This window comes from Zonotrichia leucophrys, chromosome 13 (genome assembly GCF_028769735.1).
Source record: "Zonotrichia leucophrys gambelii isolate GWCS_2022_RI chromosome 13, RI_Zleu_2.0, whole genome shotgun sequence".
Taxonomy (NCBI): Eukaryota; Metazoa; Chordata; class Aves; order Passeriformes; family Passerellidae; genus Zonotrichia; species Zonotrichia leucophrys.
Window position 1 is genome coordinate 3,770,411 of NC_088183.1, and position 14,910 is coordinate 3,785,320.

Genomic DNA, 14,910 nt, shown 5'->3' on the forward strand with positions numbered 1-14,910 from the left:
CCAACTTTGTAACTCCCAACTTCTGTTTGTACAATACCATCCCTATAAACTCAGTCTTTTATTCACACAAAATGTTGAATGCTCTGATTCTGTAGTAGCTGCTTGGGTGGTAGTTTTGTAAATAATCTAAATATTTGTAATCTTCTGGCTGACCTTTTAATTTGTGTTGGGCAGCTCTGTGAAATGCTGGTGGTGTGTGGGGTGCCCGATGTGGTTGGGAGGCACTTCCTGCGTGAGGGGAAGGATGTGCTGCCCTTGGGGTTTGTAGAGCTCTGTAAAAAGTGCCAGCATTTACATAACTTGAAAAATCAGACTGTGGGCTAGACAATGGCAGGCAACAGCCCTGCAACCTGTGGTTTATTGAGCCACATCTCAGTTTTGATCTGTCCTGACTTCTTGAGCTGAATTAATTTTATGTCATCATGGCTTGAGAGGTGTGACATGAACAGTTTGCAGGGTCATCCAGGCCATGGCAACACAAATAAAACCTCACACGAGGTTTGTGTGTAAGTAAGAGGTCTTGGGTTTTTTTTGGTTATTTGGGCTGTTTTTTTTTTTTTCTTAATGTATATTTGCATGGTTTCACTTCATGCTGGACTTCCGTGCTGGCTTGAGGTATAGAACTTGCACAGCTGCAAAAGCTTTTATAACTTAGACAGGGACAATATGAATCAAGCCCTGTAAAACTTTATTTAAAAGTGTAGTTCAAGTGCAGGTTTTCCATATCTTTGCTCAGGCTGCAGTTCTTTCCAGTTGTCCTCCTAATAATTGGTATTGGGAGCCTTTTCTTAAGTCTGACCTTATGGGGGGCTGATTGTGCTGCTGATGATTTTCTTTTGAGTGGCTTCTTGTGGATAAAAACTTGCTGGATCATCTCCATCTTCAACTGCACTTCCCTAATGCAGCCTGGGGTGAATCATGTCCAAGGGATGGGCAGGTGGTGAATGGTAAAACCAGCACATTTCATTTAGGAACAACTGTCAGTCTTAGCTGACAGGATGTCAAAGTGATCCTTTTGCTCTTTAAATTATTTTGTTGGTGACTTTTGAGATGCTGTTGTGGACCAGCTGTTTTTTTTTAAAAAATGCCCTTTTTTGTTGTGCATCATCCATCTGACCTGATGGCAAACTCCAAATTTAAATTAGCTTCTCGTATTCAGGAGTGAGGATATGGTCATTTGTTTGTATGATTCTTTGTGAGTTACATAGAAATTAATAGAATTAGTTGCATTGTTGGTCCCAATCTTCAAAACATACAGCTCTCAAATTATATAAATAGATAAATTTGTAGAGGTTAATGAAGGCTGCAAATGATTTTTTAAAGCTTTTTGGTATTTGAAAATTATTTATTGCAATTTGCATTGAGGAAGTGAATCCAGAATATTTACAGACCTGCCTTAATTGGTGATTATTTAATTTGAGAGACACAGAAATAGTGCTAAGCTAGATGGATGTAGTGTCTGAATTTTATTGGTGTTTGGTTTCTAAAGCATAGAGAGTGTTGCATTCTGATGCTGTTCATGTCAATGTTTATGTAGTACCTGCCACACTGGGGGGTTTCACTGAGATCTCAGCTGCTAAATGAATGTAAATAAGAGCTGTCCACACCCCCTTAGACCATTTTCATGCCATTAACTTGCCCTCCCCCCATTTTACAGTGTCACCATGGAAAAAACTGCTAGCAAATTGACCTTTATATAGCCAAAATAGAAGCAGTCCTGTCTGGATTTGAGTTTAACTCAGTTGATTCATTCAGCCGTTTGTGGCCACACAGGAAGCCCCATTCACAGGATCACAAAGCCTAATGGCTGTTTGTACAGTGGGATTGATCTGATTACTCTTCTCTCTCTTGTGCTATTTACAGTCTGCTGCCAATTCACAGAAAGGGAGGAGAATGGCTGCAAAGGAGAAGTTGGAGGCAGTATTAAACGTGGCCCTAAGGGTCCCCAGCATCATGCTGTTGGATGTCTTGTACAGATGGGATGTCAGCTCATTCTTCCAGCAGATCCAAAGAAGTAGCCTGCACAACAACCCTCTCTTCCAGTACAAGTACTTGGCCCTTAATATGCATTATGTGGGTAAGTACAGATCTATCCAAGAGAAAATACTACTCTACTAAATACCTTTTGGCTTAAGAATTTAGTAACAGCATGTTAATATATTGATTACAGAGAATAACATGACAATGCATTCATTACAGTCCTGCCTAAGGGACAGTTTATGTTAGCAGCAAAGAAATCCTGCCCAGGGTTTTTACTGATTGTTGTTATTTAGCTTTTACAAGTAAACCTGGTGTTTGGAAACACAATTGGTGTCCTGAAAGAAGAGCACGGGGACTTTGGCTGGGGTCTGACTGATGAGGAAGCTGCTGTGAAATGCTGTGCAGACAAGAGGTATAAAAACATTAAAGAAGAGGGTAGAGAAAAGGTGGCCTGGTTTGGACTGACCACAGCACTAGAAATTTAGTTTTCTCTGCTGCACCATTCTGGCTCTTCAGTTTACACCCTTATGAACCATCTCTGTGCTGTGAGTGGATCCAAGCAGGTAACCAGCCCTTGTGTTGCAGATAAATGGACAAAATTACTAAGTCAGGCAGCTGAGGTGTGAACCTTGGCCTGCAAGTCCAGCTCTGGAATGCCAGATGTCTGATTTTGGGAGATGAAAGGATTGGTGTGCTGGGACCTGCTCTCCAGGTGAGAGTGTGATTCATGTGCACATGGGGTGAGTTAGGGACTGGATTTGGGCAGCTGAGGTTGATCTCTGGCAAGCATCTGCCTGAGCACTGCCTGCCTTGGAGAGAAAGGGCTAGCATATAATTTAACCACTCTGGAGTGTTTCTTCCTTGCAGATGGTTTTGGAAGATAAAGATGCACTGCAGTCAGCTAAAGGAAACACACTTTACTTAAGCAGTTAGGAAACTGTGGGCTTTTGAAGGAGAATGTCCTGACTTTAATCCTGACTGTGTGAGTGTTGGCATGAGGCTTCCCTTTTTTTGTGATGCCTGTTGTCTGGAAACCATTTACTGCCCTAAAAGTGTGTGCAGCTTTCTTTGTTATGGCTCCACTGTGCTCGTGCTGGGATGACAGTGTACTTGCAGTGCAAAACATGGGTGTCACAGTTCCCTTTCCCTCTGGCTGTGGGAGAGGACAGCTCTGTTTGGAGCTGGTGGATGTGACACAGGACTGTGGTGGCCTGTACCTACGTACAGCTGGCTTTCTCCTGCATTTGTGTGCACACACAAAGCTTTCAGGGGTCACTGTATCAGATCAGCTTCTAATGCAGAATTAAATCTGTGCAGTAGCTTTTCAAGATGGCAGTGGGTAATTTCCAGCTATAACAAAGCCCCTCTTAATAGGCATTTAATAATCTTTTCCTTGTTAAAGTATATTGAGATACACCAATAAAAAACACTACAGAGAGGATGAGTATTGTTACCAAAGAATTTCCCATCTGGTTGCTATTTTTGTACCAAACCAGGGAAATCTGGCTTTTTGCTCCTTGTAGAAGGAGTACTTTTGTCCTGGTGAACAATCACTCAGCAGTTCTTTTACTTCTTGCTTTTATGACATTGAGTATATGCACTTCTGTTTCTCTAGCTGGTGGTTGCTGAGCAAGAAGAGCTTCTAAATTGTCAAACAAGGTGCTTGTTTTAAAAGATTTTCAGACAATTTTTAGTGGCGAAACTTTTCACATAAAGTTGCTGTGTTTCATTTCCTTGGTTGTTGGGGATTTAAGCTGTGTCAGGGTAAAGCTGGGCTAAATCAATTTACATGCCTCCATGACATTTTATATAGATTTAGTTGCACTGCTTTAGAGTATAACATTAATTAAGATGATGTATCAAAATATATAAATTGGATTTGTAGGGAAAACAAAGTACTTTTCCACCAGTTTGGAGAATTGAGCTTCTCTGAAGATACATTTGAGGAAATTAATGCCAGCATAGAATTTAAACAACAATTCACCGTGGATATGTTTCAACACACTAATCTGCTTTATTTAGGAAAAAGAAAAATCCTCTGTTCATATTTTCAGTTAGGAAACACTATCAGCAAATGCAGTGGCAGCTTTGCAATATCAAGCAATCACTGAATTTCTTCTACAAGCCAGTATCTTGTAGTGCTATATATAGTGCTATAGAAGTGCTTCCAGCAGCTGAGGAAATTGGGTGCATCTATCTCAGGGAGATGCTCAAGGAACAATTTGATTAGAGAGCCCTAAAAATTAATAAACTCTTCCAATCTTTATATAGTGAACCTTTTCCTGGAACTAAGGAGACAGAATTGGAAATTTGTTCAGAACTGGGGGTTACCAGGAGTGTCTTTTCTATTTAAATGTAACAAGTGAAATGATGTGTGCTCCTGTGTGATTCCCATTCCAGTTAGCAGTACTGGGAGTATAATAAAAGCTTCTAAAATGTACTTTGTTCTTTTAAACAACTTTTCCTTTTCATATCTTTCCATAAAACAGCTCTTATCTGCTTGAGCAAAGGAAAATACTCAGTCCTGATAACCACTCAACCACAAGTTCACCTGCATGAAATTCAACTAAATATGCACAGAGCAGTGCAAACAACAGAGATAAATTTCTGGTTAGAATTGGTGAAACCTCTGTGTAGGGTAGATTAGCACTTACTGCCAGACTTCTCAATTTTCTTCTGCACTGTAGAGCAGCTGTGAGAAAACAGACACTTCTTTTTGTGTTCTTTTGGTGGAGAAGGGGGAAAAAAGTTGAAACCACGTAATTTCCTCCTGTGAAGAAGAGCAAAGCAATGCTGTTTGTGCCAAGTGGTAAATACTCTGAGCTAGATGGAAAGAGTCATGAGCTTAACCTATAATCAGAGTCAGGCTTGGAATTTAAGTCACTGTCATGGGTGAGGCACAGAATTGCACAAAATACAGGGTTTTCTTACTCAAGAGTAAAAATAGAGCAGTTTTCTATCTTAAGCTGTATTCTTTGTTATTACAAAAAATAAAAAGAAATTCTCAGGAAAAAAAAAAAGGTGTTGGAATATTTGGAATAGGTGGGAGATGTGTCATCTTTCACAAGCCTGTTTGTAATGACAGTTTCTTGAACTGCATGGTTAATACTTTAATCTCTTGGTCACATCACTTGCTAGGTGCAAGCTGCTTGTTATGAATGCTGCTTTTATGAGGGGGGCTTGAGGGAGGAGAAACCTGCTGGACTTCCTGCCCTTTGTGCTGATTGCACCCTTTGGTCTGCCCACTTCTCTTTAAGCTCTTGTGCTTTACGGAGATCTTTTATTTAGATTTCTTTTTTTGTGTTGCCTTTTTAGGGGAGAGATACTCTGCTCTGGTACAAACACTGTAAGGAGCGTCAAGGGAAGCTTCAGTGTGAGAAGAAATGAGCTGTTTCAGTACAGAAACAAATTTCCTAAAATTGCAAGAGAGCATCCATGACTTAAATGTGTAAATACAGTTAATGCATACAAAGATGAGGTCCTGCTTAGGATCAGCATGTTTGGCTTTGGTGCTTCATGTCTTCTGTCTTTCTCCTGCCAGCAGCACTTGGATAGATGGCTAGCAGAACTATTTTCTGAGTGTTACTATTTAATTTTAAAGTATAGCTATTTTTAATCAAGTGCAATTTGATGACATGGACTTGGTCTTTATTTCTTAAAATAATCACTTGTTACCTCTTCTTGGATAAAATGCAGTGTGTGCTGCAGTTGGTAGGGCACAGGAGGAGGTAGAGAGTGTGCCATGCTCAAAATCCAGCACAGCCTTCTTTATTTTCTTTATTTTCTGACTCAGGACTGAAGATTTCTTTACTGCTCCCTAAATGTTGTAGGTTTTTCCTAAACAGCTTTCTCAGCATATGGATATTTTCAGGTAGCTTTTCTGTATAAATCTGATGTCTCTTTTTTGGAAACCCACATTGCTACTTTTTTTTTTTTTTTTTGAAAAGGAGCCACTAGCAGCCTTTTTGAAAGGAGGTGCTTAAAATTTTTGATTCTGAATACCAGTCTCATGACAGCATTGCAGCTTCTCTTAGTGATTTATAAAGAGCCTCTGCATCATATGGCAGAACTAGAATCAAAAGTCCATTTTATTTGTTCAGACAATACTGCAAATCTCTGTAAAGAACTCAATTTCTTGGATTATTTATACTTAAAGTACCCAGTCTGTTATGCATTTAAAAATTGAAGAAACAGCTGTTGATGGCAGTACCCCAGTAATGAATAAATTGTTTTGTTGGCATTATTTTCACTGAGATGTGCAGATGTTGATAACAGGATTTCTGATCTCTGTTTATAGTTGTTCTGAGCCATGACTGAGTAAATGCCAATTTCCATATGTGCAGCTATGTTTGTATGTGTGCTTTCTCAGTTTTGAACTAATTTTCTGTCATTTTCTGGAAGACAGGTATATAAAAGTACATCTTTTAAAAATCTTGCCTTGAGATGGATGATTTAGACATTGACAATTTATGAAATCTCTGCGTAAATTGCAGTGTAACCAGTCTGGTGGTTGGTTATCCTGAGAATTAAAAATAAATGTGCCAGTTGTTTCTGTAGTGCTTCTACCATCTCAAAAGCAGGAGGTATGTCCTGTTCTGTTGGCACTTGCATGTAGTGGCCAGATATTTGTGTGAACGAAGTGAAATGAGGACAGTCAAGGATTAGGCTGAAGTGCAGTGAGTAACTCAGAGAGCACTGATCCCTCTGAGGCAGGAGAGCTGCCTGTTGGGATGGAGCCTGAGCCTCAGCACTTGCTGCTTCCCACCAAGTTGCTTTGCAAATCATGGACCCTTTACCCTCACAGGATATGGGAAAATGGAAAAGTAAGGCTCCCTAAATTAATTTCCTGGTAAAATCCAAGCAATTCTGGCACTCCAAGAGTTGGTGTGGCCTTTTAAAGAAATATTATGAACTCTTTGGTGTGCAGAGTTCTCACTTTTAGACTAAATGTGCAGGAAACTGTGAGTGATGATGTGAAATGGACACAAGGGATCTGTAATCATGCAAATGAGCACTAAAGTGCTTCATAAAGAGGATGAGTTGTGACTTTGATCATGTTCCAGAAGCCTCCATTGTGTGCAGTCAATAAACCTCAGACACCTGAGTCGGCAAAGGTGATTCTGGTGAGAGGAGCTGGGAACACCTTGGTGGTGCATAAATGGAGGGAGATTGCTGAAAGGCAGTCTGAGCTGCTGCTCACTGAGCAGTGAGCACTGCACAGCCAGAGGTTTCCACTGAGCTGAACCAACAGGTTGTAAATGAGGTCATGAACTGGTTAATGCACCAATGTTCTTGTCTAGCAGTGCTTAACTTTGCTTTTCTGCTTAGGATGATTTTCACTGTTTATTTTCTCCAGAGGAGCCTAAATCTCTGTACCAGCTTGCATGAGAGGCAGTGGAATTCTCTGCTTCCTTGTGCTCCTGAATAGGAGCTGAGTGGGGGATTTGTGTATTTTCAAGGTTGGCAGAATGTGGCTGCTGTAATGCTCCTTACAGCTGGAGGCATAAAGGTGCAAGTCTCCTTCTTGGTGTTGTGGCACTACAGCACTCTGACTATTCAGGAAAGATCATTCTGTCTTTTCTTTATCTTTTTTTGTTTGTATATTGTTTTTAATGTGTTTTAGAACCATTCCTTTACTGGGGCAGGAATTGGGCTTCTCTGAGCCTGCTGCTTGCTTTATCCAGAAATGTCCATGGTGAGTCAAAAGGGACAATGCACCAAGTCCCAAGAGCAAAAATAGCAGTGCCCAAATCAAAGGAGGGGAGTGCTCACTGCTGACACAGAGCTCAAAAGCTGCATTTGGATGGGAGTGAGTGTTAGTTATTGTTAACCCCTGCTCAGAGGTTACCCAGTGAGATGGCTGTTTCTCAAACTCTAAGTCCTTGTGTGTGGGGACTCTCTCCAAAGGGATCTATGTTCTCATATATGTGCTCAGCATCGTGTTTTCTTCTGGCAGAGGAGGTGCAAATGAAAACAGAGTGTAATGATTTAGATGAGAAAGCTACTGTGAGAAATTTCATTTCCTGGTCCTTTTTTTTTTTTTTTTTTTTAAGTGGAATCTTATTTACATCACACACTAATTACTTCATTTGTCTGTATGAGAACAAAGGAAATAGAATATTATTGAAAGTGTCTGAATTTGAGCTTGTCTTCCTTTTCTTGTGCAATCAGATGGGTTGGAAAAGAATTATTTGGCTTTTTTTTTTTTTGGCAGAAGCTTTGTTGATAAAAATGAGGTTGGTACCACTTTGGGAATAGGGCCTCTGCAGCAAAAATGCAAATATTGCAGTATGAAGTGTGCTGAAATCTCCCTCTTACCAAGTCACAAGAGGAAATTGTAAATAAGATTGAATGAAAACTACTTTAAATGTCTGTTGCTCTCCCCCTCTTCAAAGTCTAACAATTAAACCAAATGGCTGCTTCAAAGTGAACATTTCCATTCCAGCCCAAGCTCCTGAGCAGTGGAGTTCATTGCAGAAGCCTCTGCAGTAACCTTGGCTGTCTCGTGGATCTGAGCATCTGTGCAGTGTGGCAGCCTGCTGCTTACAAGGCACTGTGACAGCACTTGCTTCATCTTTTAATTTAGCCTTTTATTTTTTTTTGCACTCCTTCATTGTGTCCTGAAGGATCCTAAGTATTTTGATTAAATTTGTGATCCTGTAGAGAAGAATGAACTTCAGTGATATTTAAGTCCTTGCATCTTTGTATCACATCTTTGTTACTGCCCTCTAAAACGTGTTACTTTTACAGAAAGGATCCTGCCATTGCTCAGGTACATCCTCACATGGCAAGGAGCAGAATTTCTTGTGATAGAATAAGGTAAAGATGACACAGCTTAAATACAGATACGGTAAACAGGTATTCTAAAACTATTTATAGAGTAATAGAGGAATAAAAGACTGCATAATAAACTCCATTTAGTTCTTCACCTGAAGGTGAGTCACAGGCTACAGTGAGAAGGAAAGGTTTAGAGAGATTTGACTTGTGCTGGAATGAAAGATGGTTGTGGGTTGTTCCTCAGGGAGAATTGTCCCTCCCAAAGGAATCCAGGGGTGAATGCAGCAGAGGTGAGATGCAGGAATGGCTGCAGATGGTGTGAGAGCTTGGAGCTGCCTCCTGAGGCCGTGGTGTGCTGCAAGCAGTGAAATGTCTTCATGGAGACTGCTGAGGAGTTCCTGCTCTTGGCATTTGTGTGTTTGGTGGAAGGAAGGTGGTGAATGGGAATTCCAGCAAATGCAGGTGTTTGTGAAGAAAATTGATTGTGCAGAACATAATGCAAGTTACTCTGTATAAAACAGTTGCTAGAAGGAAACTGATGGAGTGCTGTGTTTCAGGCCCCTTTAAAAAAGCTCAAAATAAAAATGATTCTGTTCTCCAGGCTGAAAAACCCCAACTCTCACAGCCTGTCCTCTCAGGAGAGGTGCTCCAGCCCTCTGGTCAAAGTGATATTGTACAGAATTAGTGACTTGTATGACACTTGATTTTTAATAAATGATTTTTAATACTACCAATTATTTCAGTGTTTTAAAAAGCACATCCTGAGACAAATGTGCAACTTGTCACACCCACTTCATGAAGGTGATTGAAAAAGTATCTTTAATATTAAATACATAAATAATATACTGGTATTTTAAAAAGATACTTTGTCTATCAGTGATCCTACACTCTGTCTTATCTGAATTGATCTCTCTCTGCTTGCTGTCCTGTGGGTCTGTTGTCTTTTCTTGGAGCATCTTGCAAGATTTTGAAGACCAAACTGTTGGTAGAATTTTACAGAGGTGGCTTATTGAACGTGGCAGATACTAAGCAGCCTTGAAATACTTCTTCATAAATACTGACTGAAATATCTTTTTCAAATACTGGAACATGCTGTGTTCCCCAGCTGTTTGATAGTACCTGGTTGTGCCACTGCTTATGACTGCTTAATCTAGAGTTGCATTATTAAATATATTTCAAAAGCTCAAAATATAAATTAGCTAAAAAGACTGTGCCTGACGTTGCTGAATAAATGTATGAAACTTTAAATGTGACATGACTGGTGTGGCTGTGAGGGTCAGGATCTGTTCTTCTCTAGCATTTTTTTCCTTAGCTTCAGGGGAGTTGTTGGCTGTTGCTGGGTTGTTTTCCTAAATGGATTTCAGTGCCAGGCTCTTGAGCTGACCTTCAGAAGGAGCACAAGTGCACTGCAGTGATGGAGAGAGAGCCTGGAAATAAATATTTGTGAGGGCACCATGAGTGGGTTTTTGACCTGCAGCCTGTCTGGAAAGGAGGAGTTTGGACATGCACCACCCTCTTATGGAGTGGGCTTCAAAGTGCTGCTTTATGTGGGCCTCTGAGTGAGATCCTTTTGAAAACAGGGTTCTGCTTGCTGGAGAGGCTGCTGAGCAGCCAGGCTGTGGCCTTAAAGAGTAAAGCTGCACTGGGTCATTGTCAGCAGCCTCACTAAATTCTAATGAGAGCTGCAGCAACTGCTGGGATAAAAAGCTACAAATCCCAGGCTGTGACAGGTCCTGTCCTCGATTTATGCAACCCTGATAGCTGGAGTGGGCTTTAATATGACTAATATGGAGTAAAGCCTCTGTGTCCCCATCTCAAATTGTGAACATGCTAAGTGTTATTTTAATTTGGTGTTAGATAGCATTTTTTTTAAATATCAGCTTCTGCTTTTTGTTACAGGTTACATCTTAAGTGTTGTGCTCCTAACTTTGCCAAGGCAACACCTGGTTCAGCTTTACCTGTATTTTTTGACTGCACTGCTGCTTTATGCTGGGCACCAAATTTCCAGGTAAGGATAAATGGATTAAATTTTAGCTTGGTTTGGACATTAGAAAAATAACAGTTATTTTGTTAATATTTTCTATAAATTATTTTGTAGAGGCCTTTTTTCTATGTCAGACATCTAAATATATCTTGCTGTTCTCTGTCTTTGGAAAAGTTTACAGAATTAAATATGCAGTCAAGTAGTTCTTTGAAGTCACTGATAAAACACCAGGAATTTTGAGCTGCTTGTCTGGGGAGTGCAATGCCCACCAATCTAAGGAGAGAAAGCACTTACCACAGGACTAAATGTGGCCTCTGATGCAGGAATCTAAGTTACTCAGTGGCTCAGCTAAAATGCTTTCAGCACTGGGGTGTTTTACACAGCAGACAGGATGTTACTTTTAGTTTCCTGGCACCTCAGGACAGAGAGCAGATCTGGAATCCAGTAAAAGCAAAGTAGTAGTGGAATTTATTCTTAAAATGTATTACACAAATTTGAATTTACAGTGGATGCAGGTGTTTTGGATCTGAAACAAAGAGCAGGAGTCTGGAGAACTCTGAGTCAAACAAGACAGAATCAACCATCTTTGTTTGGCCTCAGCTAAATGTGTTGAAAGCCAGTGTAAACTTTCCTACTGACACAATGTTTAATTGGAACCAAAGACACTGCCATCACATTAAAGGCTTTGCATGGGAAGTTTTGAAAATATGGATTTGAGCCTGACTTATTTTGGTGCCTGCTGATGGGAAGCATTTAAAAATGTGCTTTCAATTGATTTAATGGAAGTGGTAGTTTTGTTATTTCCACATCAAAATTGTTGTTCCAGAGCATTTATTGGAATGTTTTTCTTGATATGTTGCAGTTCAGGGGAGTGTTAATGAAGGTTTTGTGCTGATTTGACATGTCGCTGTTGTGGCTGTCAGAGCTGCAGTTGGTGATTTCCTGGGAAGGATGAGTGTACAAGAGAGGAGTTATAGCCTCATGGTAGGAAGGAAAAAAGGGTTTATTTGTCATCCTCAGGGGAGTCCTGACTTGTTATAGATGGAGTTTGTGGGTGTTTCTTAGAGGGTTAAAGACTTATTTATTAGAAAAAGCAACCTAAACATTATTTAAGTGTTGAAGTAATAAATCTGGTAACAAATGCCCATCAGACAGAGGGCTTTGGTGCAGAACATTTACAGCTGGAGGTTTTTATGCCACTCCAGTTTTTTAAAGTTTTTGGAAGAAAGGGAGATGTTACATATTTGGTTGATACATTAAGGGATAGCACTGTGTTTGCTTCTAATGCCTTGTTTGTATTTCTGTGTAATAGAAATTCTGACTTCTGTTGCTTTGTGAGCTTTGAGACTTAATAGGCTTTATTGTAACATATTTAGTAAATACTGCTTGGACTGTTCTGTGTGTTCCTTCTAAGCTTTCTCTATTTGGTGCTCCTGGAGCGAGTTAATAAAGACTTTAATTAAATCTTGCATCAACTAGCACAAAAAATATATTTAATTAAAGATGTCATGGATTCAAATAGTCCAGCAGTATTCCCAAGGTATTTTGCAAGGCAAATGTAGCTGCTGACACTTCTGAGTGAGCTTTCCCCTTGCCTGGGCTGGTTTGGATTGGAAGGAAGCACAGTGCAAGGGGCTCTCAGCTGAAACCTTTGTGCAGTCAGGGAATCATATCTGGGGAGTGACACTTGAATTAGCCCTACAAAAGAATTTTTGAATCCCATTAGTTTTCACACTGAAAATAGTGAAATGTGACAGACATATCTGTTGGCAGAGCCATTCCTCTTATTGCCAAAGCTATCCTGTTCCAACTTATGTTTCTATTTAGCAGCCTGATCATTACAAGACACACAGTAGTCACATGTGCAAACTGTTTTTCAGTGTTTTTTGCTAGTAATTCTGCTCAGAGCTGAAAACTTCCAGAGACTTGCTTGCATGCACTACCAGTTGAGATGCTATTTAAGACCAATGAAGAGGTCTTATATTGAGGCCAGTTTGGTTAGTGCAAATTATAGAACAAGACCAGAATCATCTGGCACTTGTGACTCTGCAGTGTCCTGGAAATTCTGAGCTGTTGAAAGACTTCAGCTTTCAGTGCTTTTTTTCCACCCCAGAAATAGCTTGCACTTCATCTGCAAGTCTGGAAATAAGATCATCTGAATTTTATAGTTAAGCTCTGACTTCAGACTTCCAGGTTTATGTGACCTTGACAAGTTATTTAATTTTTAAATGTTTTGTTTCCTTACCTGCTGAGCTGAGAATTACCTTAATGTGTAAAGATGGTTTAGGTAATGTTTGTGAATACTTGGAGCACTCCAGAAGATGCTACATTTGTATGTAGCATGCTAACCTGGCAATTTGGGTGGAAATAACATACCATCTGTTTATGGAAAGAAGAGAGCTTTAAAAACCCAAAATCCAATTTAATGAAATCTCTTTGCCTTAGGTTTCCTGCAGCAGTCTCCTATTTCAGGAGAAATGAGTTTAATAAGTGAGAGGCACAGTAATAGGAGCAGCTTGAGCTGGGTGCCTGCAGCCAGGGACCCAGAGCACACAAATCCCTGGGCCTCTGCACCCTGCCAGTCAATGCACCCATCCTGCCTCCACTCCTCATCAGCTTTGCAAACACCCCTTGCTCCAGTGGTGGGTTTTGGTCTGGGATCTTCCTTTTCCATGTTGGATTCTTTCTCTGTCTCCAGGTGGGTGTTGGCTGCTTTTATCTGGCTGGGCTGCAGCTCCTGCTGAGTTATGGCCTCCCTATCTTCCAGTTCACACTGCTCCCAGGGCCTTCCTCCATGTAACTGAGCAGGACTTTGAGATAAGTTTGGCTTTTCTAGGTGGGATCTTGGAGCTGGTGGCCTAAAACTCCAGCAGCTTCAGCTGCTTTTGCTAAGCAAAGCCACTCAGACAGAAGAATACAGTTAGAAGAACACAACTGATGTACAACAGTCCTGCTTTTTTTATGAAGCATTCCTCCTCATGTGTCAGAAGGAACTCACAGTCTTTATAGACAACCCTTAGTCTCACATACAACGTTATTACAAGAAATAGGCACAATATTAGCAGAGTGAACAAGGTCACCGCTGGATGGAGCATCTTAATGTAGATTACATTGCTGTTGGTGACGACCCAAAAAAAGTTTTCCACCATCAGTGGATGCCTCCTTCTTCATTTTTCCCTCCATTGTGCCTCCTTCTTCACTTTTTCCAAGACATGATGCATCTCTTCTGCACTGAATGGTGACTAGAAATTGTTGTCCATCATTTTGGCCACATTCCAGCAGTTGATAGAGGTGATCAGGTTTTAGTGGTTTCCTCACCAATGCAGGATTCATTCTGATGGGGATAGGTAGTAAATTTTAGCTTAAGTATAATTGGACTGTAACCATTGATTGGACATAATAGGAGCTGAATAATTAAAATTGCATCCTACAGTGTTTCTACAGTTAAAAGTAATTGAGTTATTATTGTCCCTATAGTGATATTATTTACAAACATAAGATTACAAAGAGTTCTTACACAAACACATCCTTTTCCAACATAGGCAAGTACAGTTTCAGGGCTTTCTTTGGAATGTATTTCAAGTGACAGACACTTTGTTCAGTGTCAAAACAAATGTCTTGAGCTTTGATGGTTTTTCTTTCACAAATAAATCCGTGTTGTTCTCCAGCAACACGCACATCAACATTGACACGCTGCCATTTGATCCTGTTGTGTTGGGCCATACTCAGCTCTGGTGGGTAGAGAGCAGTTCCATCATGATTCAGTGCTAATACAGGGATTGGGTCTGTGGTATTAGAATTAATGGGGTGTGTATTGTTGAGACAAAAGCTCTGCCATTATTACTCTGGAGCTATATGGGAAATTGGCTGCATACCACCACCGTTGGAATTCTGTCTCAAAATCAGTTGCATTTTCTCAAATTTTTTTTAAATTTCAGTGTGTAAGATACACCCTTCCCCTTCTCTTATGGTTGTGGCTACCATAGATTTTATTTGCAATTGTGCTTGGATGCAGCTAAGAGCTAGTGCTGATTTCAGAAGCTGTGGGATCAGCTCCTCCCTTACCTGTGGAGGGCTGGTGGCTGAGCTCGTTGTGCTGGGCAGTGAGCTGTGTTGGATTCACAACAAAAAGTGAGAGCTGCTTCTTTGGGTTTTACAGAGCTTTAGGG

General features: G+C 40.4%; 1 protein-coding gene across 2 annotated transcripts in view; it reads left to right on the forward strand.

Annotated features, from left to right (window-relative positions):
* Positions 1-14,910, forward strand: part of RNF145 (ring finger protein 145) — a 43,769-nt gene that overhangs the window by 6,824 nt on the left and 22,035 nt on the right. For both annotated transcript variants that reach the window (XM_064725117.1, XM_064725118.1), the window contains exons 2-3: positions 1,864-2,077; positions 10,657-10,765. In XM_064725117.1, coding sequence (XP_064581187.1) covers positions 1,894-2,077; positions 10,657-10,765 — 293 coding nt within the window. In that variant the 5' untranslated portion in view covers positions 1,864-1,893. The remainder of the gene's footprint in view (positions 1-1,863; positions 2,078-10,656; positions 10,766-14,910) is intronic.